This window comes from Salminus brasiliensis, chromosome 11 (genome assembly GCF_030463535.1).
Source record: "Salminus brasiliensis chromosome 11, fSalBra1.hap2, whole genome shotgun sequence".
Taxonomy (NCBI): Eukaryota; Metazoa; Chordata; class Actinopteri; order Characiformes; family Bryconidae; genus Salminus; species Salminus brasiliensis.
Genome location: NC_132888.1, coordinates 1,715,885 through 1,742,733, shown reverse-complemented (window position 1 = coordinate 1,742,733; position 26,849 = coordinate 1,715,885). Strand labels below are relative to the sequence as shown.

General features: G+C 41.1%; 2 protein-coding genes across 4 annotated transcripts in view; both read left to right on the top strand.

The window, feature by feature from the left end:
* fam110b (family with sequence similarity 110 member B) overlaps positions 1-9,929 on the top strand; it is a 57,859-nt gene extending 47,930 nt beyond the window's left edge. For both annotated transcript variants that reach the window (XM_072691314.1, XM_072691316.1), the window contains one exon: positions 3,990-9,929. In XM_072691314.1, the coding sequence (XP_072547415.1) occupies positions 4,368-5,618 (1,251 nt within the window). In that variant the 5' untranslated portion in view covers positions 3,990-4,367 and the 3' untranslated portion in view covers positions 5,619-9,929. The remainder of the gene's footprint in view (positions 1-3,989) is intronic.
* gtf2b (general transcription factor IIB) overlaps positions 1-26,849 on the top strand; it is a 340,326-nt gene that overhangs the window by 143,897 nt on the left and 169,580 nt on the right. Inside the window, exon 8 of one of the 2 annotated variants that reach the window (XR_011980592.1) lies at positions 2,366-2,381. The exons of the other annotated variant lie outside the window; for it this stretch is intronic. The gene's annotated coding sequence lies outside the window, so the exon portion shown is untranslated. Of the gene's footprint in view, positions 1-2,365; positions 2,382-26,849 lie in introns of those variants that run through there. 2 annotated transcript variants of the gene reach the window in all.

Below are 26,849 nucleotides of genomic sequence, written 5' to 3'. Positions count from 1 at the left end.
TTTGTGTGTGTGTGTGTGAGGGGGGGGGTGTGTGTGTTTGGAGAGCGTTTCTGTGTCATTATTGTCTACGAGAGCCGGGTTTCGGACCCCTCTCTGCTTTCTAATTATGTTTGATCACAAGAGCTCATAGTGTCTCTCCAGAGCCGAATCTCAGCCTCCGTCTCCCTCTGAACGCTAATAATGGAGGAGAGTCGCAGTTTTGTTATTGGAGGACGTTGCAGGACCGTTCCCGTCTGTATCCTAAACAGGAGCGTCACTCATCTCCATAGTCTCTCATCATGTCCCCGGCGCCCTTCGCTGCTCGACATGCTGGAGTTAGCCGGGCAGCATTGTTGCTGGTCAGGAGAAAGCAGTAATTAACCCAGTATTGCCTCTTTCTGACCCTCATAAACCTGCTGAACATCCAGCTGGATTCAGATCTTAGCTGGTCTCTGATGGTCACAGTGGTTGGAAAGCTGGTCATCCTGGTGAAAAAGTACCCTTTACTGGTAGACCAGGTGGTAATCCAACTCTTAACCAGTATAGCGCATGTTTTCATTTGACCAAGCTGATCGTCAAGCTGGTCAAACTGGTGAGCTTGTTTCATAAAGCTGGTTGACCAGTTTAGTCCACTTGGTCATGTTGATCAACCAGTTTGGTCATGTTGGTCATGCCTGTTGTTAAGGGTGGTCATACTGGATGACCAGCTTGTTCATACTGGTTGCCTACCTAGTTGATGAGTGTGGTCATAGTCGTCAGCCTGCTTGGTCATGCTGGTCATGCCGGTTGATAAGGGTGGTCATACTGGTCAACCAGCTTGTTCATGCCGGTTGATAAGGGTGGTCATACGTGATGACCAGCTTGTTCATACTGGTTGTCTACCTGGTTGATGAGTGTGGTCATACTGGTCAACCAGCTTGGTCATACTGGTTGTCTACCTGGTTGATGAGTGTGGTCATGCTGGTCATCCAGCTTGGTCATCCAGCTTGGTCATGCTGGTTGATGAGTGTGGTCATACTGGTGTAACAGTTTGTTCACACTGGTTGTCTACCTTGTTGATGTGTGGTCATACTGGTCATGCTGGTCGACCAGCTTGTTCATACTGGTTGTCTACCTGGTTAATGAGTGTGGTCATACTGGTCATGCTGGTCGTGCTGGTCAGGAGCTAAGCAGGTTGTGTAAGCAGGGTGTTTTCTTTAGCAGGGAAAGTACTCGGTCAGAGATGCTGTGGACTCTAAGACCACTGAAGAGCATACTGTAAGGGTTCTGCAAGTGGTCAGCACATTCAGAGGACCATGAACAGAAATGTTGCTTAGTCTCTGTTTTAGGAACGTTGACTGATGCAGCATACTGCTCCACAACACACACACACACACACACACACACACACACACACACACACACACACACACACACATTGAATCTGTAGTGAAAAGCTACACTGCAGAGCACACACAGTCCTGCTGTTACAGCTAAGCAAGATCCAGAGCTTTCAAAACACAACACACACTACATGTCCAGATGTTTGTGGACACCCCTTCTAATGGATGCATTCAGCTTCTTTAAGTTGAAAATCCCTGTAGAGAAGAAGTACTGCCAGTAGAATAGGACTCTCTGGAGCAGATCAACATCATGACCCTATTGGCTCCATTCTGCCTAATAATGCCAGGCGTGGGCTAGAGGGGTATAAAGCCCCCCAGCATTGAGGAGCTGTGGAGCAGTAGAAAGCCTAGAGACAGTTCCTCCAACAAAAGCAGGATCAGCTCTTTTTAATACCCTTGATTTCAGAAGAAACAGTAAATAAGCAGGCGTCCCAAAACTTTTGTCATTTGTATTTTGGTTATATTTGCCATTAAACGCTGGGTAAAGATCTGACATCTGAGATCACACACTGAACATGTCCTGGCTGATGGACTACAGTTGGGGTAAAAGGGGGAAAATGTGAAAAATGACACATTTAACTCTCACAAACTCTCACAAACACGGAGATCGAACTGATGGGGATGAGTTTTTGCTCTTGGGTTGTTTATATGAGGTCAAGTAGCACAGCTCTAATGCTGGTAAAGTAAAGAGGGTAAAAAGGAAGCAGTGGGAGTGATCCAATCCAGCTGCTTAAAGCCTGGGAGTGTGATCTCACTCCCTCTCTGAGAGAGAGACACACACTCGAGTGTCTGGCCGCTGCTCTGATGACTGTGTTGATGGCTTTTTGTTTTTCTCCACAGCCCTGTGATTGAGAACCTCATAGACTCTTGAGCCATAGAACTGCTTTGTCATGGCAATTTCCAGCTCCAGCTCCAGCCCTGAGAACACGGCTGTCCTACTGGAGCTGTAATTTTATTTATGACGGCGGCACGTTTTTTTCCCCCTACTATTTACACCCCCCTACACACACACACACCCCGTCCCCTCACAAACAGCCTTGGGGGATTCTGGCTGGGACTCGAGTGCTGTGCTGCTGCCATTTATATTTCTGCATGCTTGTGTCTTACAGCTGACTCAGCATTTTTTCAGTATTTTTCCTCCTTTTTTTGCATGACAGTCATTTGAGCCTCCTGCTTTTCTGAGTTTTCTGAGTTTTCACAGAGATTCAGCAGAGAGAGAGGGACCTTAAAGGACCTGTATTATAGAAATCGGAATTTTCCTCACTTCTTTAAATTAAAAAAAGTTGTAAAAGTTAGGCCGTGCGTCTCTCCAGAGCCGAATCTCAGCCTCCGTCTCCCTCTGAACGCTAATAATGGAGGAGAGTCGCAGTTTTGTTATTGGAGGACGTTGCAGGACCGTTCCCGTCTGTATCCTAAACAGGAGCGTCACTCATCTCCGTAGTCTCTCATCATGTCCCCGGCGCCCTTCGCTGCTCGACATGCTGGAGTTAGCCGGGCAGCATTGTTGCTGGTCAGGAGAAAGCAGTAATTAACCCAGTATTGCCTCTTTCTGACCCTCATAAACCTGCTGAACATCCAGCTGGATTCAGATGATCTTAGCTGGTCTCTGATGGTTGGAAAGCTGGTCATCCAGACCAAAAAACATATACTCTATATACCCTATACTCTACAGTTAGTTAAAGAATATATATATATATATATATATATATATATATATATATATATATATATATATATAATAATAAAAAGCTACAGCCTTTTTTGTGATGTCACAAAAGCCAAACAATTTGCCAAATTTATGAACAAACCCAAAACTATTCAGTCTATAGTAGTTCAGCTCCGCCCATTCACACCACAGTTATGAGTGTTTCAGCCCAGACCGCCTTATGATTGTGCACAAACTTTTGTAGGTGTATGTATAGTGAATATACAGCCCAGTCCGTAAGGACTGAACAAAGAGCATGTAAACAACAACCGGAATGGAGCAGCTGCATGAACTGCATAGTAACAAGTAGCTGATTGGATAGCAGTCCGTTATGACCTCAGCATAGATTGTGCATGAATTATTTTGTAACATATGTGTAATGCATATGAAATACGTTATTAGTATATATTATAGTATACATATGGGATACATTCATTTTACTTTATGGGTTCTTATATATGCATAATGCATATAGCATATAGTATTACTATAGATACTTACATATGCATCATACATATGGGAGTACCTATAAAGTAAAGTATCTCTAAACCTATTAGGTTTAAAGTACCTATAAAGTACAAATAATGTATCCCACATATATATTATATATCTATATATATATTTGTTTATCTATCTATTTATCTATCTATCTATCTATCTGTATAGATACTTTATAGGTTCTTATATATGCATAATGCAAACGGAATATAGTATTACTACATATAGATACTTACATATACATAATACATATGGGATATATTATTTTTACACATAGACATATGTATGTGTGTGTGTGTGTGTGTGTGTGTCTGCTGCCATTGGCCTCCTGTGCTTACCTCACCGTCCTCTGGGCTCTTCCTGCTGTTGCTAGGAATGTGATGTCACCTGCTCTCTTTAACCTGATTGGTTGTTCTGTGTTTCAGATCCTCCTCGTTGGCCAGGAACGAAGCAGCAGCAAGGAAAATCCCCCTCCCTTCATCCCTCTGTCTGACAGTTCTCCAACAATCCTCCCGTCTCCCCTCCCAACTGCCCTGAAAGCTCTGACCCCGCTAACCCCTGGATTTTACTGCAGCGGGCAAAGTCACCAGACCAGGACGGTGTGGGGGGAGGCCGGGGGGCTAATTAATGAGCTCTGAGAATGAACCCGGGCTGCTGACGGCCAGTGGAGACGCTAATATTCACACTCCGCTCACCAGGCTGGATGTGTGTGCCCCCGGGCTGGCCCCGAGTGCCCAGAGTCCAAAGCGGAATCCACCACGGCGGCCGCCGGGAGCCCAGCGGACGTAGCAGACGTAGCGGAAATGCCCACCGAGACTCTGCAGGCAGATAGCAAGCCGGCCGCTGGCCAGTGTGGTGGCGGTGGCGGTGGTGGGGGCAGCTTTGCTTCGGCCGTTCCTTTACGCATCCTCAATAAAGGTCCAGACTACTTCCGGCGGCAGGCAGAGCCCAATCCCAAGCGATTAAGCGCTGTAGAGAGGCTGGAAGCCGACAAAGCCAAGTACGTGAAGAGCCAAGAAGTCATCAACGCCAAGCAGGAGCCAGTAAAGCCCCAAGTTTTGGCAAAACCACCCGTCTGCCCGGTTCCAGTGAAGAGAAGTGGAGGCTTCGGGGCCTCAGCCCTAAAGGCCTCCAACAACAACGCGAAGTCCGACACATGCGCAACCACAACCAAGCGCGAAAACCTCAACCTGGAGATCCTCAAGAACATCCTCAACAGCTCTTCCTCGTCCGAAGGTCCAGCCAAAGCCTCCAAAGTTGGTGCCAGAAGCTGGGCGCCCCACCGTTCCTCTGAAACCTCCGAATCCGGGTTCACAGAGTCTCTAAAAGTGCCGTCATCAGCAGCGATGCAGGGCCGGAGAAGTCCACAGGGAGGAGGCGGTGGCAGCAATCTCAACCTGAGCCGGCGGCTGTTAGAGGATCGAGGCGACGGTCGAGGTGAAAGGTCGCAGATTCACGCTTCGCAAAGCTCCTCGGACATCCGGAGGCTGTGTAACGGGAAGCCGTTTCGCTCCTCAGCTCGAAGTAGCAGCAGTTCTGCTCCTCCGCTGCCTCCGAAACCAAGCGCCAAGGCTCTGGCAGCCTGCGACAACCTGCTGGACCGCCAGCCCATGGCGGGAACTCCGGGAGAGCTGGATTTGGAGCTTGAGCTTGGTGTTGGAGGTTCCTCTGTGACTCGCAGGCCCTCATTGCACCGATCGAAGTCAGACTTGAGCGACCGCTACGCTAGAGCCGGAGCTGACGTTGAGCGCTTCTTCAACTACTGCGGCCTGGACCCCGAGGAGCTAGAGGGGGTTGGGGTGGAAAGCTTTGCTCGGGCTAACTCTGACATCGTCTCGCTCAACTTTCGCAGCGCTAGCATGATCAGCTCGGACTGCGAGCGCTCGCGGCACAGCAACGACGAAGACGGTCTGTCTGACGACGAGGAGGACGAGGAAGATCCAGCGGAAAGAGTGCCGTACGGGATTTCGGCCGTGGAGAGGAACGCTCGCGTCATCAAGTGGCTCTACAGCATCAAGCAGGCGCGAGAGTCTCAGAAGGTCTCACATGTTTGAGAGGACAGATGAATTAACACCTGCTCATTTCAGTGATCGGTCTTCTGTGACCGATCTTGGAACCTTGAAAGGACGTATTGGCGAAGCTTTTTATTGTTTGTTCTTAGTTTGCAGCGCTGTTGAAGCTCCGCTCAGGCTGGGTTAGATTCACTGACCAGGGGTCAGGGTTATAATTGGCTGATTGATACTCAATGAGTTATCTGGCATTCCCCCAATTCCCAAAGTCATTGCGTGGATGTTCATGATGGTGTTACACCCGGAATACAACCAATAACAACCAATAACGATCAATAACACGTCATGTGACTGTCTATTAGTAGGTTTTGCTACCATTACTGTGAGGTGGACTAAAACAGGACAATTAGAGCAAATTCATACTGGATTTAAACCACTCTACAATTATTACTGTCTGTATTGTAAAAAGAATTACATACTGCAGATTCATACCGGAATAAGATCACTCCAGTTATTACTGTCTGACTGTAAAATCCACACACTGCGGATTCATACTGGATCAACATCACTTTATACTAAATCCAGACTTTACAAGCTAAACACAAACTACTTATTCATACTGGATTAAAATCATTTAACAGTTATTACTGTCTGACTGTAAAATAAACACACTGCAAATTCATCCTGGATTAAAATAATTTCAAAATGATTACTGTAAAATCCACACACAGCAGATTAATACTGGATAAACATTGTTCTAAAGTAAAATCTACCAGAGTGTAAAAACTACACACACTCCTGATTCATACAGGATAAAATCACTCTATAGTAACTCTGACCAGACTGTAAAAGCTACTTACACACTGCAAATTCATCCTGAATTAAAATAATTATTAATTATTAGTCAGACTGTACAAGCTAAACACAAACCGCAGATTCATACCGGATTCACTTTATCACAGAATCATATAGTAAATTCTGACAGACTGGAAAAGTTACTTACACACTGCAGATTCATACTGGATAAACACTGTATTGTATTCTAAAGTAAAATGTGTGTAAAAACTACACACATGTCTGATTCATACTGGATAGCCTCACTCTATAGTAATTTGTGTTGAAGTGTAAAAACTACACACTGTAGATTCATACTGGTTTAAAATCACTCCAGTTATTACTGTCTGACTGTTAAATCCACACACTGCTGATTCATACTGGATAACATCACTCTATAGTAACTCTGATCAGACTGTAAAAACTACTTACACACTGCAGATTCATCCTGGATTAAAAACATTTGTCATCATTTTTACTGGATTAAAATCACTCCCAGTTATTACTGTCTGACTGTAAAATCCACAGATTCATACTGGATGAACATCACTTTATAGTAAATTCTGTCGGACTGGAAAAGCTACTTACACACTTCTGATTCATACTGGAAATAAAATCACTCCAGGTATTACTGTCTGACTGTTAAATCCACACACTGCTGATTCATACTGGATCAGCATCACTTTATAGTAAATCCAGTCAGACTGTAAAAGATACTTAAACACTGCAGATTCATCCTGGATATAAATCATTTCACAATGATTACTGAACAAACTGCAGATTCATCTTGGATTAAAATCATTTCAAAATGATTACTGTAAAGTCCACTGACTGTAAAATCCACACACAGCAGATTCATACTGGATAATCCACACACTGCAGATTCATACTGGATTAAAATCACTGATGTCTTCGGTAATCACTTCAATTATAGCGCCTCCCTGTGTATGAAACTGATCCAGCTCGACCAGGGCTTTAGTCTCTTTACGCGTTCAGTGTCTTCGGAATCTGCATGACCCCTTAACACACTCGAACCCGCCCTCCCCATGGCCTCCAGCTAATGCAGCTCGTTACGGTACAGGTGTCTGTGGTTGAGAGAACTTCACTTCGCAGCGATCTTTCTGCCTCTGAGTCCGAGCAGCGCTGCGATGCCAGCTCCTTCCTAGGCGCCTCTTTTTATTTGGGTTGTTTTTCTGTCGGCGTAACTCTGTTCGGGTGCACTGAGCCAGGAAGCCATATGGGAATGAATGCAGAGCATCAGTGTGTTTAGACGTCCTTTCCTTTCCTTTCTGTTATTTTCTTCTTCCTCTTCTTTTTTTTTTTAACTCTTCCAGTGATGCGTTATGACCAGTGTGTGTATATAAACCTGTGTGAATAGGCGCTGCAGAAGCATGTTCGGCCCAGACTCCAGAACCCCTCATCCTTTAGAACAGTCCAGCTTCTGTCGGTCAGCATCACAGCAGTGGATCCATCCAGCGGTATCATACCATCCCAACACCACCACACCACACCATTTCCGCATTGCCTAGTTCCTCCTGTTCTGTTTGTCGTCCATAACGTTCCTCGTTCCGGCTGGTTCTTTTTACTTTGTGGTACTGGTTGTTTTGACGGTGTAAATGCTGTAAGAATATGTATATAATTTTGAAGTCGTTGGCAAAAAATAAATCTAAGAAAAGAACAAAAAATTAAACAAACAAAAACCCTGTTGTTGTGTGATGAAGATCCTGCTACGCTACTCCAGCCTGTAGCTCCTGGTCTGTCCCCCGTCTCTGGGCTTGCATCGCAAGACTTTGTCCATGATCAACTCTGTACATCACTGTTGTTATAACAACATGTGTTAGGTAATATTGCAGTTGTTACTGAGCTGTTATGTTTATATTTTAGTTATTTTTCATTATTTCAATAAATGGCTGATTTTGCCATCTTTTGCCATCAGTCACTTTGGTATAGTGGTTTTCTTTACTGCAACGTCTGTCAGTTGGTTTTAGACATAGTACCTCACACGCCCTGCAGATTCGTACTGGATTCAAATCATTGCACAGCACTTACTGTCAAACTGTTAAAAATGAAATACTCTGCAGTTTCATACTGGATTAAAATTACTTCACAGTTATTAATGTTAGACTGTATAATCCACCCTGCTGATTCATGCTGGATTCAAATCACTTCACAATTATTCATTTCAGACTGTATAATCCACACAGCAGATTCATACTGGATTCAAATCACTTCACTGTTATTAATGTTAGACTGTATAATCCACACTGCTGATTCATACTGGATTCAAATTACTTCACAGTTATTAATGTTAGACTGTATAATCCACCCTGCTGATTCATACTGGATTCAAATCACTTCACAGTTATTAATGTTAGACTGTATAATCCACACTGCTGATTCATACTGGATTCAAATCACTTCACAATTATTCATTTCAGACTGTATAATCCACACAGCAGATTCATACTGGATTCAAATCACTTCACTGTTATTAATGTTAGACTGTATAATCCACCCTGCTGATTCATACTGGATTCAAATCACTTCACAGTTATTAATGTTAGACTGTATAATCCACACTGCTGATTCATACTGGATTCAAATCACTTCACAGTTATTCATATTAGATTGTATAATCCACCCTGCATATTTATACTGGATTCAAATTATTTCAGTTATTACTTCTGACTGTTAAAAATGACAATGCAAATTCATACTGGATTAAAATTACTTCAAAATTATTACTGTCAGATTTAGAACTACACACAAAGCAGATTCATACTGGATTAAAATCACTCAACAATTATTCATTTCAGACTGTATAATCCACACAGCAGATTCATACTGGATTCAAATCATTCCACAGCACTTACTGTCAGACTGTTAAAAACGACATACTCTGCAGATTCTTACTGGATTCAGGTCACTTCACGATTATTAATGTTAGACTGTATAATCCACACACAGCCGATTCATACTGGACTTAAATTATTTCAGTTATTACTTCTGACTGTTAAAAATGACATACTCTGCAAATTCTCTAAAATTACTTCACAATTATTACTGTCAGATTTAGAACTACACACAAGACAGATTCATACCAGATTAAAATCACTCCATAATTATTAATGTTAGATTGTATAATCCACATACTGCGTATTCATACTGGATTAAAATTACTTCAGTTATTACTGTCAGACTGTTAAAAACAACACTGCAGATTCATACTGGATTAAAATCACTTCACAATTTTTACTCACAGGCTTTACCAACTACACAGAGAGCAGATTCATACTGGATTAATATCACTTTGCCCATTACAACTGTCAGACTATAGAAACTGCACACTCACTACAGATTCATACTGGTTTGCAGCCTCATTCCTTGTCCATGCTCAACTCTGTACATCACTGTTGTTATAACAACATGTATGTTAGGTAATATTGCAGTTGTTACCGAGCTGTTATGTTTATGTTTATGAGTTATTTTTCATTATTTCAATAAATGGCTGATTTTGACGTCCGTCACTTTGGTATGATGGTTTTCTTGAATTCAGCATCTGTTAAAGCTGCTTTTACGTATCGTTGGGAGTGGAAATGGAAATGTGCACAATTTTAAATGATTAATATATTCATAAATCCCAGTGATGTTTTGTGTTATGGATAATAAATGAAAACATTAATTTTTAAGATTCGATTTGTGTGCAAAGTGAATAATAAGTGAGAAATTTTTGTGATTCAGCAGCAGGGGCTTAAACATTGTTTTGACTGGTAATGGTTTCAATACTATAATATTATTGTTCTATTAATATTCCATTAATGTTCTATTAATGTTCTATTGTTCTTATTCCAATTCCTGCTGTTTTCTCTGCTGTATATGTGCTTTTTTAATAGGAATGATTGGGGTGCAAAAGTTTGTGCACCCTACCTTACCACGTTATCACAATACAAGTACATTAGTAACACCCACCCAACCATTCCTCCAGTCTGCAGGAGGCTGTAGGAGTCTGCAGAAGTCTGCAGAAGGCTGTAGGAGTCTGTAGTAGGCTGTAGGAGGCTGTAGGAGGTTGTAGGAGTCTGTGGTAGGCTGTAGGAGGTTGTAGGAGTCTGTGGTAGGCTGTAGGAGGTTGTAGGAGGCTGTAGGAGGCTGCAGGAGTCTGCAGGAGGCTGTAGGAGTCTGCAGAAGTCTGCAGGAGGCTGTAGGAGTCTGTAGTAGGCTGTAGGAGGTTGAAGGAGTCTGTGGTAGGAGTCTGCAGAAGTCTGCAGGAGGCTGTAGGAGTCTGTAGTAGGCTGTAGGAGGTTGTAGGAGTCTGTAGTAGGCTGTAGGAGGTTGTAGGAGTCTGTAGTAGGCTGTAGGAGGTTGTAGGAGTCTGTGGTAGGCTGTAGGAGGCTGCAGAAGTCTGCAGGAGGCTGTAGGAGTCTGTAGTAGGCTGTAGGAGGTTGTAGGAGTCTGTAGTAGGCTGTAGGAGGTTGTAGGAGTCTGTAGTAGGTTGTGGGAGGTTGTAGGAGTCTGTAGTAGGCTGTGGGAGGTTGTAGGAGTCTGTGGTAGGCTGTAGGAGTCTGCAGAAGTCTGCAGGAGGCTGTAGGAGTCTGTAGTAGGCTGTAGGAGGTTGTAGGAGGCTGTAGTAGGCTGTAGGAGGTTGTAGGAGTCTGTAGTAGGCTGTAGGAGGTTGTAGGAGTCTGTAGTAGGCTGTAGGAGTCTGGGCCAGGCTAGCTAATGTCATTCGCACCACCTGCCTTTTCTCCAGGCTGCAGGAAATGATCTAATTCATCACAATGTTTAGAAATGCAGAGGCCCCACTCTCCCACAAACTCAGACTGGACCCTGTGAATGAGTAGAGAGGCCACAGGTCACATGGGTAACACTTCCAGCTTTCATGTTTTCACCTGCTTTGGTTTTCCTTCCTTCCCTCAGAATTAAACCTGACAGCGCTGACTGGGTCTAGAGCTAATGCTTAGTCTCTAGTCGTAGCCCCAGTCAAAATGATGTAGACATTATTTTATTTATGAATATTAGTATAAAAATTAGAAACTCAATTTGCATAAGAAGCCTACAGCAGTTTAGCCCCGCCCAATCAGCCTCCAATCATCCTACAGCAGCTTAGCCCCACCCAGTCTTTATTATAGATTTTTCAGAAGCCTCTATTTGCCTATGGCAGTTTAGCCCCGCCCATTCAGCCTACGGCAGTTTAGCCCTGCCCATTCAGCCTACAGCAGTTTAGCCCTGCCTAATCAGCCTACATCAGCTTAGCCCCACCCAGTCTTTATTATAGCTTTTTCAGAAGCCTCTATTTGCCTATGGCAGTTTAGCCCCGCCCATTTAGCCTATGGCAGTTTAGCCCCACCCATTCAGCCTACAGCAGTTTAACCCCACCCATTCAGCCTACAGCAGTTTAGCCCCACCCATTCAGCCTACAGCAGTTTAGCAGCTGTTTAGCCCCGGCCAAACTCACATGAACCCACTCCACTGGGCTTAGTTAGAACATGGGCTCTTTCTGAATCGGCCATGTTGATGCCTGGCTGATGGGCTGCTGACGGTCAGGTAGAATGGACTCACTCTGTTGAGGTAACAGACTCGGATCCAATTAGCAGTTAAACAGAAACAAGCCGAGGCAGAATGGTCGTCCTTGTCTCTCTGTGAGCGCTGACGTCCACTGCGGTCTGAGGATAATTATAAACAGCTTGTAGGAGCTGAAACAGGCCGCATTAACAGTGAGCTATGCGTCCTGAGGAATGAGGTTTAGAGGTGTGTGTGTGTGTGTGTGTGTGTGTGTGTGTGTGTCCTGCAGTGTCCAGCGTAGTTCATCAGTGAGCTGTAATGAAACTGTAATGAAATGTCGCTTCAGACGAAACAGAACAGGAAGTGAATTTGATGCCCCCTGTCTGAGTCCACTCTTACACGCCCCTCTCCCACAATTCACTACTACATAGATACTGAATAAGACTGTTAGTTAGTGGAGACTACTGATTCAGTAATTCACTGTAAAAACTGTATTAATAACCGTGAATACTGAATAATTCATAGTAGATACTGAATAATTTATAGTAGATACTGAATAATTCATAGTAGATACTGAATAATTCATAGTGAATACTGAATAATTCATAGTAGATACTGAATAATTTATAGTAGATACTAACAAACTCATAGTGAATAGTGAATATTTCATGGTGAATACTAAATAATTTATGGTAGTTACTGAACTGTGTATATTGGATTCTGAAAAATCCATAGTAAACACTGAAGGATTTATAGTGGATACTAAAGAATTCTTTATGGATACTGAATAATTCATAGTGAATACTAGATAATTCATAATGGATACTGAATAATTCATTATGGATACTGAATAATTCATAATGGATACTGAATAATTCATAGTGGATATTAAATAATTCATAGTAGATACTAAAAAAACATAATGGATACTGAATAATTCATAATGGATACTAAAAACATAATGGATACTGAATAATTCATAATGGATACTAAAAAAACATAATGGATACTGAATAATTCATAATGGATACTGAATAATTCATAATGGATACTGAAGAATTCATCGTGGGTATTGAATAATTCATAATAGATACTGAATAATTCATAACGGATACTGAATAATTCATAATGAATACTGAATAATTCATAATGGATACTGAATAAATTATTATGGATACTGATAAGTATCCAGTGGGAATTTCCCCACTGCGGGACTAATAAAGGACTATCTTATCTTAACAGTTAAAAGTGGAATCTGAATAATTCATAGTAGTTAGTGACAAACTCATAGTGCATGGTAAATAATTTCTAGTAACAATCTATAGTGGATACACAATAATTCATTCTGGATTCTGGAAATTTCACAGTATATACTGAAAATTAATTGTGGATCCTAAATAATTCATAATGGATACTGAATAAGTTATAGTGGATCAAACTCTTCAAGCTCTATAACTCCTCCCGCAGTGTGTGACACTATGGTTCATCTGTGCAAAGCAGTAATAACAGTAATTTAATTCATTTTAATATGTATGCAATAACTCAGAGGTGCAATAATCCAGTGTTCCCTATTTATTATCACAGTGACTGCCACTTTTATTGCCACTTTATTATATTCATATCATTAATAAACATGAACATATTATTAGTTTTTCTCATTTTGTTTTAAATAGTGTTAAAACACATTGATCCCTCCTGTGATCAATAAAGTGATTGTGATTTTGGATACTGAATTATTCATAGTGAATATGAAATAATTCATATTATGTATGTAACTGCCACTGAAAATGTTTAAAAGTCAATGTTACCAAGTATTGATCATACAGGCTGCCCAAACTTTTGCCTCAGTTTTTGAGTGACTGTTGGGGGAAATCAGATTTCTTGGCCAGACTCTCACTTTAATGTAGGTTTGTTCCCCCAGTGCTCCTCATTCGCGCTGAAACGGCATGTTTTGGATTCTGAGGATTGTAGTTATCAGATATGTCAGATGACAGTCGGCGCTGCTCCAGGATCAGTTTCTGTCTGCACTCATGAGCTGATCTAAAACCCGTGCTTTTCATCAGAGATGACTGATAAAACACACTGGGCTGCTTTAATCATCTGCACTCTCCGGCTCGTGGTTGGATGGGTGTGTATCTGTGTAATCTGCTCTCCAGCCTGTGCAGTGTGAAGTGTGAGGGATTTCGAGGAGGCTGAGCTGATAAGGCCGGAATGCTGAGAACTGAAGTGTGTGTTTTCCTCTGGTAATATCCCCTCGGCCCAACCGCGCCATTTATTACCTCTGATAGTGTTCATTTATTCATTTCTGAGAAAGTCGACCCTGGGCCTCTATATGTTCCCAGCTCATACACAGCTTATCTGAACCTGAACTTTGCTTCAGTCACTGGGGTCGAGATAGAACCGTCATGGGGGTACATACCTGCTCCTTCCATCGGCCACCAATAAATTCCTAAGAATAGTTTTTATTATGTTTATTATCCTCAGCTCTGCTCTTCTAACGAGGATCCAGTGTCCTCCTAAACTGAACACGTCCCAAATCAGAAAACACTGGATACTGGGTTTTAAGAAGACCGGTTGGTGAAGGAGGCCCATTGTGCGCTAACACTGTACCAGTCTCTATTGTCCAGGGAGGAAGGCTTTCTACTAGATTTGGGAGGAGAATTGCTGTGAGGATTTGATTGCATTCAGTAAAGTAATCCCCTACTCTCCAATCATCCCAAAAGTACTGGATGGAGCTCCAGCACCATCATTCCAGAGAACTCAGTTCTTCCACTGCTCCACAGCTCCTGAATGCTGGGGGGCTTTATACCCCTCTAGTCCACGCCTGGCATTATTAGGCAGCATGGAGCCAATAGGGTCATGATGTTGATCTGCTCCAGAGAGTCCTATTCTATTGTCAGTACTTCTTCTCTACAGGGACTAGAGAAGCTGTGTGTGTGTGTGCGTCTGTGTCAGCAATGGGTGCAGCTTAAAGTAGCTGAATGCTTTCATTAGAGGGGTGTCCACAAACTTTTGGAGTAAGTGGAAAAAAAGAAAGAGTCAATGAATGTCTATGAAGCACACAGTCACTTTCAGCTGCACTGCTGCGAGACGCCGCACTTGTGGAATCCTCTGAGACCAAATACAAGAGGAGAAAACAATAATCACGGATGGATGCACTGGCCAATTTATCAAAAGCCTGCAGACGCAGCCCATGCATCACACCCGTCCTCCTGTAAACAGCCTGCTGCCTGAGGCACAACACCATTTAACTGATTTTACCCTTTCAACACACACACACACACACACACACACACACACACACACACACACAGTTTTTACAGGGCGAAACACACAGCATACAAACCCCCCAATCAGTGAAACACTTTCCCAGTATTTCCTTCTGAAAATGATAGTTTATCCTCAATAGAGGTGGGTTATGATTTCATTACAGAATGATTTTAATATTAGATGTTTGGAGGTGGTGTGATGTGAGAAATAAATACAGATTATATTAAGCCTGAAATGAGGGGGTGCAGCTCAGGAGAACTGTGCGTCGCTTCAACAAACCTGGTTCAGCTCAGCCGAACTACACTTACCACATTCTCTAATTAGCACTCATTAAAATACCCTGTAAAGTACAATACATTATTTAATTACATTTAAATTATTTAATTAAATCTCTGATGTGACATATATATTTGTCTCCACAGTTTGGGAGAATAAAGGAAGTAAACAGCATTGAGCAAATAACCATGGAAAGAAAACTAGTAGTTTTGCAAATTCAGTATCTATTGTGAATTATTTAAGATCTAATGAATGATTTATTATTTATTATAAATGGTTCAGGATCCACTATGAGGTATTCAGTACATACTATGAATAAATGACCATCTACCATGAATCATTCAGTAATTACTATTAATTATTTAGTATATTTTAGTTATTTGGTTATTTTGTATTTTTAGTTATTTAATATTTAATAGTTATTCAGTATCTACTATTGATTACTTATTGCCCACTATGAATTATTCATTATCTTCTATTAATTAATCAGTATCTTCTGCTGATTACTTATTAACTACTGTAAATTATTCAGTGACTGCTAAGAAGTATGCAGTATTCACTATGAATTATTCAGCATCTACTATGAATGAATTAGTATCCACTATGAATTATTCAGTATATTCTATTAATTATTCAGTGTCCACTATGAATGATTCAGTATCCACTGAATTATTTAGTGTCTGCTATGAATTCATGATATTCTACTATGAAACATTCAGTATTTATTATCAATTAATGAGCACCCACTCTGAATTATTCAGTAATTACTAGAAAAGATTCAGTATCCACTATGAATTATTTAGTATCTAAAATCAATTATTGAGAAATCTTTAGGAGTTATTCAGTATCCACTGGTAATTACTTATTACCTACTCTGTATTATCCACTATGAATTATTTAGTGTCTACTATGAATTAATTACCATGTACTATGAATCACTCAGTAATATGATATTAATAGGAATTATTCAGTATCTATTATGAATTATTTAGTCATAACTATAAATGTTTGTTATAAATGATTTAAAATTATTATTAATAATATTAATATTAATATTAATTATTCAGTATCTTCTGTTGATTACTTATCAACTACTGTGAATTATTTAGTGACTACTAAGAATGAACCAGTATCCACTATTAATTATCCAGTATCCACTGTGAATTTTTCATTTAGTATTATGAATTACTCAGTAATTGCAATGAATTATTCAGTATCTTCTATGAATTATTCAGTATCTACTATGAATTATTCTGTATGTACTATAAATTACTCTGTATCCACTATGGATTATTCAGTATCCACTATGAATTATTTAGGATCCCCTATGAATTACTCAAGATACACTATGAGTTATTCAGTATCGACTATGAATTATTCAGGATCCATTATGAATTATTCAGTATCGACTATGAATTATTCAGGATCCATTATGAATTATTCAGGATCCACTATGAATTTTTCATTAAGCACTATGTATTACTCAGTAATTGCAATTAACTATTTAGCATCTTCTATAAATTGTGCAGTATCTACTATGAATTACTCAGTATCCGTTATTAATGAATTAATATGTACTGTGAAATGTTAAGTACCTGTAGAGAAAGTAAATGCCAGGATAATTGTGGGTCTGTAGTTTGTTACATTAGTTTTGCGCTGAAGCTTTAAGGCAATGAGCACAACTGCACAGACCATCACACTCCCTCCTCAAAGCATGTGGAGGTGCTCGGTGGTCTTTAATAGACTTGATGATGTGCTTTCTGACTGTGTGTTCCACTGTTATCTAGAACACGGGCAAGAATGAGGCTTTATTATTATTATGTTTTCATTTGGTCTCTACAGCAGTGTGTTAGCGGTCAGAGGATGGAGACAACGATGGACGACAGTGCTTAGTCATGCGGGACTATAATTGACCTAAAAAGCCTCAGTGTGGTCTTCAGTCCACTACCAAAGCCTCCACATAGACTCACAGAGAGGTCATGACCTTTGGCTAAATGCCAGCACAAAATTGCAAACAGGAATGTCTTGATTTTGCATCTCTGCCTGAAAATGTGTCCGTTTCTGTCCTCACTTTCATTAAATTCAGTTAATCAGTGTCAGCTTTCTCTTAGGACTTCTGATCCTGGCTGTAATTAGTATTCCAGACAGGTCTGCCTGTGGAACACACTACCATGCTGCTCCCTGCTGGTTCACTCGTGTTATTACAACATGCACCAGCATCTTTACCTGCAAGGACTCCAACTAGGTATTGCTTTCCACCTATTTCATTTGATGTTGTTTGAATTTTATTTCTCTTTTTTCACAAATCAAAGTGAAAGTATGGTACTGTATATCAATCTAACTCAATTAAAGAGCTAAAACCACATAATTAAGTGTACTAGAGATTACTGAACACCTTCTCACGGTCAGTGGAGAGTGTATGATGGTTTAGATGTAAACTGACCTTTGTTACTTAAAGGCTTCACCAGCTGAACTGCAGCGATTAGCCCAGTTCCTTCTGTTCATCTTCCAGCAAATACAGTAAAGGGGAAGTGTATTATAACAGCAGATTAGAGACAATACAGGCTTTACGATAGAGCATCTGATAAGCTGATAGTGTATCTGTGCACAGAGCTTCAAGGACGGAGATATTCTTCACAGTCTGTGCACACCTGATTCACTCATTCACTTTCTCTCTCTCCCTCTCTCTGATTGGAAAAATATTTCAGCAGCAAAAATACTGTTCGCAGAAGGTTTGTGTGCTGTAGAAGCTCCACGTTCATGCAGATGAAGAAAAGTACATGAAGCTACAATGAGCTTACAGTCAGCCTTTAGCTGTCAGTCATTGAATAAACCCCCTTTTCTAGGTTAAAGACCAATTAAAGACAAGACCATCCCTCAAAACTCAGCATCAGAGCAAGAAGGGCCAACAATCACTTTGAAGGAGCTGCAGAGTTCAGAGGCAGAGTTCAGAGGCTTTCCACTGCCCACTGAACAAACACCTCTACAGCAGTGAAGCATCCCAGCCAGCATGCTTATATGGGGCTAGGTGGGTTCCAGGTGGGTTCTAGGTAGGTATGGGCTCTGAGTGGGTTGGTACATATGTTGTTCCCAAATGGGCCGCATCGTTACAGCCCACCCTAATCTCACCTTTCTGGTCCCATCACTGACCCTGGTGGGCATCCATATGTGGAGCCAACATGGAACCCATGGACAGAACTTTCTAGATCCCAGTTGGTCTACCCATACAGACCCCACATGGTCATGCTATCTGGGTTGGTGCAGAATACAGCAGGGGCATACTGTAAAATACATTAAGACTGGGATGGGACAATGAGTCCAGATCTCAGTCCAGTTAAAAATCTGTGGCACTATTTGACATCATGGTCCCACAAGCGTCCTCCAACCAGCCTGAACAGCCTGTAGTAGATCTGGGGGTCTGAAGAATGGGTGAAGATCCTCCCAAACAATCAGCAGAGCTTATAAAAACTCACCCGAACACATGTAACACTGGTATTGCAGCAAAAGGATGATCCACCAATTTCTACACTATATGGACAAAAGTATTGGGACACCTGCTTATTCACTGTTTCTTCTGAAATCAAGGGGATTAAACAGAGCTGATCCTGTTTCTGTTGGAGTAACTGTCTCTACTGTCCAGACAAGAAGGGTTTCTACTAGATTTTGGAGGAGCATTGCTGTGAGGATTTGATTGCATTCAGCGACAAGAATGTTAGTGAAGCCAGGATCTTGGATGATCATCACCTCACCTCATCATGCTCATGACTGCTGCAGTTCCACTGTGTGGGGATGTGGTGTGTAAAGCTGTTTTTCAGTGTTTTGTCCTTCTTATTATTTGTGTTTTATTGTATCTGGACATTTCTCTCAGCGCAGGTTTCACAACAGCTCCAGGCTGTAATCTGAGTGACTGTTGATTGGCCAGCAGGTTAACACAGGTCAGACCAGACCGGGCCTCAGCGGGCAGACTGATCCACTGATTTTACACAGCTGCACAGATCCACCTTTAAAACCCGGCCAGAATCAGAGCTGCTGACTTACTGAGTGTGTCAGGTAGGAACAGGTAGTGGGGTATGAGATATCCAACAAGAGCACTTTTATCACAGCCACACCCACTCCTCAGTGACTGTGCTTAGCACACACTGGGTGCTGTAGATCTGATAGCAAATGCTCTGCATTCCACTCGGCCCCACACTGTTCCTCAGCAGTGAGTGTCTACCTGTAATTAACTCTATATAACATTAGAATAAACCCAAATAAACAGAAAGTCAGTGGTCAGCGAGAGCGTCTACCTGTAATTAACTCTATATAACATTAGAATAAACCCAAATAAACATAAGTCAGTGGTCAGTGAGAGTGTCTACCTGTAATTAACTCTATATAACATTAGAATAAACCCACATAAACATAAGTCAGTGGTCAGTGAGAGTGTCTACGTGTAATTAACTCTATATAACATTAGAATAAACCCAAATAAACATAAGTCAGTGGTTCAGTGAGAGCGACCATTTAAATAGAATTAACTACAGGTAATTACAGGTAGACGCTCTCACTGACCACTGACTTATGTTTATTTGGGTTTATTCTAATGTTATATAGAGTTAATTACAGGTAGACGCTCTCACTGACTGACTTTATGTTTATTTGGGTTTATTCTAATGTTATATAGAGTTAATTACAGGTAGACGCTCTCACTGACTGACTATGTTTATTTGGGTTTATTCTAATGTTATATAGAGTTAATTACAGGTAGACGCTCTCACTGACTGACTTTATGTTTATTTGGGTTTATTCTAATGTTATATAGAGTTAATTACAGGTAGATACTCTCACTGACCGCTGAGTTTATGTTTATTTGGGTTTATTCTAATGTTATATAGAGTTAATTACAGGTAGATACTCTCACTGACCGCTGATTTTATGTTTATTTGGGTTTATTCTAATGTTATATAGAGTTAATTACAGGTAGATACTCTCACTGACCGCTGACTTTATGTTTATTTGGGTTTATTCTAATGTTATATAGAGTTAATTACAGGTAGACGCTCTCACTGACTGACTTTATGTTTATTTGGGTTTATTCTAATGTTATATAGAGTTAATTACAGGTAGACGCTCTCACTGACTGACTTTATGTTTATTTGGGTTTATTCTAATGTTATATAGAGTTAATTACAGGTAGATACTCTCACTGACCGCTGAGTTTATGTTTATTTGGGTTTATTCTAATGTTATATAGAGTTAATTACAGGTAGATACTCTCACTGACCGCTGACTTTATGTTTATTTGGGTTTATTCTAATGTTATATAGAGTTAATTACAGGTAGATACTCTCACTGACCGCTGACTTTATGTTTATTTGGGTTTATTCTAATGTTATATAGAGTAAATTACAGGTAGACGCTCTCACTGACCACTGACTTTAGGTTCATCTTATTGTCTGTGAAGGAGGCTCTGTGGACATCAGTTATGTCAATGTTCAGAGTGCTCTGCAACTGCTTAGAGGAGCTCATGGCTGCTGATTGTTGGGATGAGGTTTGAAGACTCAGAGCTTTTAGAAAGCTTTGACATTTCCTGTCGGTGTTTGAGTACAAGCCTCAGCACTACCAAGCTAATTAAGCTCTAAGATGTTGATTAAAATGATCAGAGAGCTCAAACCTCTTGGGGTTCTTTTGCATGTTGATTCTTTCCTTTTTTTTTATTGTACAAAACAGCGAATCCTGACTGTTCTGAATTTAATTAAATGATGAAACCGAAACTGAAATTGTTTCACTGTAACCTTGATCCTCCAATGTAGGAGCCCCATGCTAATGATCGGGCCTCATTCAATATTTTGAGTTAGGGAGTTGGGAAGGGATGAGGTGGGGTGATGATTATCCAGCTAACATTCTTGTCACTGAATCCTCACAGCAATGCTGCTCCAAAATCTAGTAGAAAGTCTTCTTCTCTGGACAGTGGAGACAGTAGAGACAAGAAACAGTGAATGTGCAGGTGTCCCAATACGTCTGTCCATGTAGTGTGTATAGGTTTAAATACTTCTATCTGGACAAAGGATGAAAAAAATAAAATTCTCTCACTGTAACCTTGATCCTCTAACGCTGTACATTTAATCAGTCTAATAAAGGCCAAGGACCAAGTTCTAAACCACCTCGTAAACCTCGAGAGCTTTGTGTTCATTCTGCTTTATGACATTAATTAGATTCAGGCGAGAACTTCAGTTACCTGAGATCACCTACAGCAGTTAGCAGCAGGTAGGAAGGTGTTTCTAATAAAGTGGCCAGTGAAAAAGCACAAGGTAGGTGTTTCTAATAAAGTGGCCGGTGAGTAGAAGCACAAGCTGGGGGTTTCTAATAAAGTGGCCAAAAGCTCTCGAGGTTTACGAGGTGGTTTAGAACTTGGTCCTTGGCCTTTATTAGACTGATGACATGTACAGCATTAGAGGATCAAGGTTACAGTGAGAGAATTTTATTTTTTTCATCCTTTGACCAGAATATAAACCTACACACACTACATAGACAAAAGTATTGGGACACCTGCACATTCGTTGTTTCTTCTGAAATCAAAGGTGTTAAAAAGAGCTGATCCTGCTTCTGTTGGAGTAACTGTCTCTACTGTCCAGAGAAGAAGACTTTCTACTAGATTTTGGAGCAGCATTGCTGTGAGGATTTGATTGTATTCAGCAGCAAGAGCTTTAGTGAGGTCAGGATGTTGGATGATGATCACTACCCCACCTCATCACCCCCAACTCATCCCATCCAAAAGTACTGGATGGAGCTCCACCACCATCATTCCAGAGAACACAGTTCTTCCACTGCTCCACAGCTCCTCAATGCTGGGAAATGAAACAAATCACTGCTTGCTTCCACGTGTTTGATCTATAGAAAATCCAACCCTCCTCCATAAACATCAAACAACCCCAATCATATAATTCTCTGTAGTATCCTCTACACACCCTGTACGGTCTGCATGTGACATATAGTAGTCCGTTGACTGAACAGGCCCTCGGCCAGTGCGTTTGTGAGTGTTTGTGATGGGACAGTGGCCTCTCGCTCTCAGCAGCTTTTAGAGAAAAACCCCAGCGCTGAACATCAACATCAACATGCTTTATCTCCTCTCCTCAAGGCCAAACGAACGCCCTGCCATCGCAGTGTTAATTATTAAAGCTGGGCCTTCAGGTAAAGGTGGCCTTCGAGTCATCCTTATCGATGCAGTGAACTCGTTTTTCTGCAGGACGTCAGCGGCGTTCAGATTGGAGGGGTGCTCGTGATAAGAGCAACACGAGTTATTGCGGTATTCTCTGAAAATCTGAGTTTTCAGCAGTGTGTAAAACACAGCGTGTATTTAATAACTGAACATTAAACATTATAATTATTTATGTAAGAATGCAATGCATATTATTATTATTATTGTTATTATTTATTTATTATTTCTTTTAATTTTTTAACATATATATATTTTTTCTTTTTATTTATTTATGTTAATACTATACATTCAGTTTATACTATAATACACTATTGTGGTATTTGCCCTCTAATGCCTTTAAGTAAACACTCTAAATCAGCCAAATCTAAACAGGACTAGAGTTTTATACATAGACAGTACCAGTCAAAAGGAACAGGCCTGCTATGAACTGGAAGCTGCTGGAACACCAGCACTGTGTCACTGTCACTGTAGTCCAGCCAGTTTTACATCAGCATGGGCAGAAAGCTTAGAGGCTCCTGCACCAAAACCCCAAAGTTTGCAGCTGAAACACATGGAGAAAAAAAAACATTTTATGGTCAGATCAGACAAAAATGTAGTTGTTTGGAGGAGTTAAGGTCAGGCATTTAACCCTTTCAGGAACACTGTAGCAGCTGTTAAACATGGTTGTGGGAGCCAGTGGAACTGCGACACTGCAGAAACTGTACAGAGTAATGAAGGAGGAGGAACTACCTCAGGTGTCCAGGTTTCAACTGTTTGAGGTTTGTTGGGGTTGAATGCCTCTTCTTTACTCCTGCAAACATCTTTGTCTCATCTGACCATAAAAAGTTCCTCCAACAAAAACCTTGACTTTAGAAGACACAATAAATGAGCAGGTGTCCCAATACTATAATTTAGTGTATTGTGAATAAAATATTTTACATTGACTTCCATTGACTGTTTTTGCATGACAGTGACCTGTAATGTGGAGACACACAGGTCAGAGTTTACATTTAATTAAATGTTATTTATTATTATTATTATTATTATTATTATTATTATTATTATTAGTAGTAGTAGTAGTAGTAGTAGTATTAGTATGCCTTTGCCTCCCTTACTACACACTGATATGGTGGATTCAGCTTTTCATGGCCCATCTAAAAGCATGCTACCCTTTGATACACTGGTTTCTTTACTCTTAAAATACAGGAGGCTTTTTCTTTCTCCATGTGCTCCATGAAGGAGTGGGTTTGGGAGCAGGAGCCTCTATCCTGGATGGCAGCCCCTCTCAGTCCATGGTGATGTAAAACCTGCAGCTTCCAGTTCACAGCAGGTTCCTGTTCTTTGCTGGTTCCTGTGTTCCTGACCATCTTTAACCTAGTTGAGTTTTCTTCAGCGTCTTCTTCCAGCAACACCTCCCAATAACTTGCACTCACACACAGCTGTTAGAACTGGTCTTGGACTTGGAATCTGCAGGTGTTTAGATACAGCTCTAGAAGTCTCAGATCTGCTTGTTTGGGTCTTTCTCCAGACCATGGCCAAGTGTCTACTAATTCCATGTCTATAATGCTGGATCAGTCAATGGGCAGACCTGCCTGTCGGTCAGTTGTGAATCCTGAGGGATAGAAATCTGCCGTGACGCTGTTGGACGGTGTTTACTGTAGGTGAAGCTTTCATCTTTTTCATCTCTACATGCTTCTCTTCTTCTTGTGCACATGCCAGGCTGGATCAGCGTCTGCGTTTGCTATTGTGGGCTTGTTGGGTCGTATTACTGTCAAAGACGTCTGTGTGTAATGACCGTGTGCACTGAAGAAGCACCAACCCTCAGTAACCCTTTATCCAAAAGTGACCTTTACTGAGTCAGGGTTACTTCAGTCTAAACCCACTGACCAGCTGCTACACAGACCTAACCTCTCCTCTGACCCAGAAGACTCTGACCATGACTAGAGAGGGTTTTAAATGTACACAGTAAATGTGCACAGACATTGGATACATGTCAATATGTGGGCAGTGTCTCCACATTCTAATAATAATAATAACAGCCATAACATTAAAACCACTGCCAGGTCAAGTGACAGTGAGTAAGATCTGGATCCTGTCTGTCGAGGGTGGATCTACATATTAGGCAGTGAGTGAACGGTCAGTTCTTGAAGGTGATAAAGCAGGAAAAATGGACAAGCGTAAGAATCTGAGACACTTTGACAAGAACCAGACTGTAAGGTTCTAGATAAACCTCCAAAATGTCAGTCAGGTCTTGAGGTGAGGTGTTCAGTACAAACCAAAAGTGCTCCAAGGAGGAACAGCCAGTAAAACCCGGCGATACGTTTCTCTATCCTGTCTCGGCTAAAACCTACTGCAGGTTCTTGGGAGTCGTACGGGAGGTTTGGATTTGCTTCAGACACTTGCTTGAAGGAGCTCAGTTTTGCTGAGTGGTGGTTTAGAGATCAAGGAGTCTGGCTTCAGCTGACAGTTCCTTATTACAGTTGATGACTAATTGTAGGTTTGTCAGATAATCTGTCCAATGGGAATAACGGTGACGATGGCTGCTGACAGAACTGCGTCACTGCAGGCTAATTCTACCAATAATTTAGTTTTCTGTATCAAATTTTATTACATTTGGCCAACATCAGATTTTCTCACATCTCTAATCGTCTTTTCAATTTTTGCAGGAGATAAGAAACTGAGTGGTGACGGAGGGGAATATAATGAGCTGGAGTGTTTCAGGCTAAACTGCCATTCTGCTCTCTGTTATCAGGCTTCGGCCCTGTTTGGATTGGAGTGGTTTATCAGGAGGACGTCTGTAATAATCGTTTTTACGACAGATGCTTCTTGATATGAGTGATATGATCTGAAAATGATCTGGGCCTCACGTCTGTTTTTTAGTGGGTAATTACACAACTTTTCTGTGAACATTGCAAAGACCCTTCTCTCTTGGTGTGAGAGGACATCCTGTTATGTTGGTGTGACTGACGGACAGATAAATGACCACCTTTTACTTCAAATTAATGTTCTAGGTTAAATGTCCATGCATGTCCAAATGTTTGTGGACACCCCATCTGACCCTAGCTTCTTTAAATCGCGCCTATTGCTGACAAAGATGTGTAAATCCACACACACAGCTTGTCTAGTCCCTGTAGAGAAGAAGTACTGCCAATAAAATAGGACTCTCTGGAGCAGATATACATAGACTACCCTATTGGCTCCATGCTGCCTAATAATGCCAGATGTGGGCTAGAGGGGTATGAAGCCCCCCAGCATTGAGGAGCTGTGAAGCAGTGGAGGAGCTGTGTTCTCTGGAATGATGGTGGAGGAGCTCCATCCAGTACTTTTGGAAGGGATGAGTTGGGGAGATTGGTATACTTGTATTTTTGTGCAGAAAAGAAGAAAGTGAGCTGGAGATTTAGGGGTGCAGAAATGACATCCCCCCAGGTTCTTCCTATGTTCCTCCCCAGTATTGTGTCTCAGTTCACAGCTTTATTGTTGGTTTAGCTTCAGGGAGTGGCAACAATGTGTATCCGTTAAGTAGATGGTCAATCTTTAGGACTTTTATGATCCAGGCAGTTGCAACAGACTATATCTGACTGACCCCCAAGCTCCTGACCCTTTTACCTCTAGGCTGTTAGTATCCCCAGAGATCATCATCCAACATTCTGACCTCACTAACACTCTTGTCACTGAATGCAGTCAATCAAATTCTTACAGCAATGCTCCTTCTCCAAAATCTAGCAGAAAGTCTTCTTCTCTGGACAGTAGAGACAGTTACTCCAACAGAAGCCTTGACTTTAGAAGACACAATGAATGGGAAGGTGTCCCAATACTTTTGTCCATGTAGTGTATTGTGAATACAATATTTTACATTGACTTCCATTGACTGTTTTTGCATGACAGTGACCTGTAATGTGGAGACACACAGGTCAGAGTTTACATTTTAATTAAATTGTATTTATTATGATTATTTTTGTATAATATTGTATAATAATAATAATTATTATTATTATTATTATTATTAGTATTATTAGTATTATTATTATTATTGTTATTGTGATTATGATTATGATCATTATTATTATAATTATTAGTATGCCTTTGCCTCCCTTACTACACACTGATATGGTGGATCCAGCTTTTCATGGCCCATCTAAAAGCATGCTACCCTTTGATACACTGGTTCCTTTACTCTTAAAATACAGGTGCTCCAAAGAGTTCTTTAAGTGAGGGCA